A 2,941-nucleotide genomic window follows, 5' to 3' on the forward strand; every position below is an offset into this window, starting at 1 on the left:
TGTGTGTGTGTGTGTGTGTGTGTGTGCACACGTGTGGTCTCATTGTGTCAGAGTCTGAGTCTGTCACTGTAAGAGGTAATAGTAAAAACATGGTACGTTCTGTCGTCATAGGGTGCACTGTAACTATAACAATAGGTAACAGTTGCTCTCTGAGTAAAGATCCAACCCTGTTTCAGCTTTAAGTGTAGCCAGAAGAGTGTGGAAAAATATGTACTAGTATCACCTATGTGGTATGATAAAAGCACTATGTTGACAGCTTCATTAAAATCAGAATTGATTACATACCATTTAAAAATACAAGAGGAAACATGTTCAGAGGGTTAACATGTATCTTTTGCTATACTGTTTCATCATCTTCCAGCAGTCAATCAGGCAGACACAGCAGTGGCAATATAAAAAAGTGGGTACACTGAAAATGTATTTCTATTTCTAATTATAGGATTTTAGAGTCGCTAAATGCAAGATTTGCATTATAGTGAAAAATAAGTGCTATAATGTCCTTGTGTGTGCTCAGCACGGTAACGAGCGACAGACTCTGTGTACTGCTGAAAGAGATGCACACTCATGCACCACCTGACTTCCCTGTGTGTTCACTGTGGTTTAGTTCAACTCACTTGGCAGCTGCTGGCACCGCCTTGCATGAATCCGGAGCAAACCATGTTCTCAGTGAAGAGGTGGGGGTAGGCATTCCTGCAGATCCTGTCATCGATGATGGGCTGCCGCAGACACTGCAGCCTGTCAGGAAAGTTGCCTGTGGAGCGGGAAGGCATTACTGTACCAAACCATTATGTAACTACTACATTTAATCTGTATAACAGGGAAAAAATGTAGTGTTACTGATAAGAGTAACGCAGTGAGTTGATAAATTTATTTGTCGATGGGAAAATGAATTGCTTCCTATTTTTCTATTTAATCCTTTAAGATTTGCTACTTTCCTGTTTTATTTCATTGTAAACTCAACACATTTGGGTTTAAAATCACTAGTCAAACGAAAGAAGTGGTTATAAATATGTCATATTGCATTTTATGGACGGAACAATTAATTGATTAAACAAAAAAATATCGACACTAAACAGTAAATAAAATAATTGGTTGCAGCCCTAAATGATGAGACCTAGAGCTGCATGTCACAGTGCATGATTGCAAAACATACAGTATCCTGGGCCTCAGTTAACACAAAGTGTGTGATATGTATGCATTAAGGGGCACTCCAGCTTTTCAGTACTGAACTTCCATAAAGTCGGGGGACTTGGAAAGAACAAAACCTCCTAAATACCCCACTTCTGTCACACCTAACACCTCCAGTAATGCAAGCATTTAATTAAAAATTCTCATCTCAACCGCAAGCCAAATATTTCTGATGTTATTGTCAGGGTCACTTTTTCATACTTTGAAAAATTCTCATTAGTTACGGTTAAAAAATATTATTCATGAGGAGTACACAAAACTTACCTGTAAAATAGTGGATTGACCCTACCCTGCCACTATCATCATGCTTTTTTTGCTGCACTTGTACCCAGCTTTTGTCTATCTATCCACCTTCTATAGTTTGGTGACACACAGTGACATGGTTAGGCTGTGCAGGGTTGCTGCTGTTGAACAGTTCTTTGAGTTTTAACGCCATGCTGCATGAGTCAAACTACACCTCCTTCTCTCCCCTCCTTACTCTCTCAGCTTCCAGACATGACTTACTTCCGTTGGCGGAGGTATTGCCCCAACCAGACACCAGGCAGTTCTCGTCGGCCTCGGGACAGCGGGAGGGCAGGGCCACGGTCTGAACGTTGCTGTTGAGGGTGGCGGGGCGGCTCAGTTTGATCAGCATGATGTCGTTGTCCAGGTTGTAGCTGTTGTACTGGGGGTGCGTGATCATCTTGGCACCATCAATCCACTGCTCAGTGCCCTCATTCACAGCAATGTTGTGCTCGCCAAGACGGACCTGGATACGACTGGTGGAAGTATGAAAGCTCAGTCTGTTTTCTTAAAAAAATCTGCATAGAGTATCATATTATATGAACATGAAGTTAATAACCTGATTCAGTGGTGTCATTACAAAGCATAAAAGAAGATTACATTTGCAATTATACTGTGTGTGTGTGTGGGGGGGGGGTTGCTCACATTAGTTGGATTCCATTGAAATTCCATGCAAAATGTTAATTTATTTTATTAATGCAGTTGGTATTGACTTACTGCTAACCAAGCTAGCCATAATACTAGCTGTCTGAGGCTAATGTGTTGCTAAAATAATAATTAATTGTTAATTGCAGTTGGGCTAAGTGTTATGTACTTTACTCTTTATTTGTAATCTTGTGGACTATGTGTCTATGCGTGTATATAATTTTACTAAATTAACTACTGTTGTACTGTACTTCCTAGTGGACTAAATGCTGATATTTTAATGGCGATATGTTGTTTCTTCCTGGCATGAGGGACAAGGAAGTAATTAAAAGTTAATCTATATTTTCCTTGATATTGGACTAACCCATTTTACATTCCATTTAGTATCTTCTCTTCTTCACAGTTTTACAATTGCTTACAGTAAAAAAACTTAAAAGGCAAACTTCTGTTTTTTACTTTTACTGGAAGTGTGTTTAGCTTGGTCTATATGGAGCTAGATTTGTTTCTTTATTACATGTGAGAAAATAAATGATCTGAGAGAAGAAAAAAAATTGAGAAAAAAAGTTGGCACAATGATAACAAAAAAGCATTTTATGAGAAAAAAAATTTGAGACATTTTTTCACACTGACAGCAAAAAATATATATTTTGGAGTTTAAAAAAGTATTTTGAGAAAGATTTTTTTCACAGAAATAATATATTTAAATAAATATATATGTATATATGTATATATTTATATATATTTAAACTTTTTAAGTCTCAAATATTCTTTTTTTGCTATTGGTATGAAAACCTTTTCACTCAAATATTTTTTTTCTCTCATAAAA

At 37.4% G+C, this 2,941-nt stretch overlaps 1 protein-coding gene and 1 long non-coding RNA gene across 3 annotated transcripts in view; one reads left to right on the top strand and one right to left on the bottom strand.

Annotated features, from left to right (window-relative positions):
* Window positions 1–2,467, top strand: part of LOC116701706 (uncharacterized) — a 5,211-nt gene extending 2,744 nt beyond the window's left edge. Inside the window, exon 3 of one of the 2 annotated variants that reach the window (XR_004334987.1) lies at window positions 1,675–2,467. This is a non-coding gene — a long non-coding RNA (uncharacterized LOC116701706). Of the gene's footprint in view, window positions 1–604; window positions 699–1,674 lie in introns of those variants that run through there. The other variant, XR_004334986.1, reaches the window with a different exon arrangement.
* LOC116701683 (trypsin) overlaps window positions 1–2,941 on the bottom strand; it is a 4,437-nt gene that overhangs the window by 512 nt on the left and 984 nt on the right. Inside the window, exons 3-4 of the mRNA XM_032535544.1 lie at window positions 1,693–1,946; window positions 615–751 (exon numbers count right to left, since the gene is read on the bottom strand). Coding sequence (XP_032391435.1) covers window positions 615–751; window positions 1,693–1,946 — 391 coding nt within the window. The remainder of the gene's footprint in view (window positions 1–614; window positions 752–1,692; window positions 1,947–2,941) is intronic.

The sequence above is a fragment of the Etheostoma spectabile genome, chromosome 14 (assembly GCF_008692095.1).
Source record: "Etheostoma spectabile isolate EspeVRDwgs_2016 chromosome 14, UIUC_Espe_1.0, whole genome shotgun sequence".
In the NCBI taxonomy this organism is placed as follows: Eukaryota; Metazoa; Chordata; class Actinopteri; order Perciformes; family Percidae; genus Etheostoma; species Etheostoma spectabile.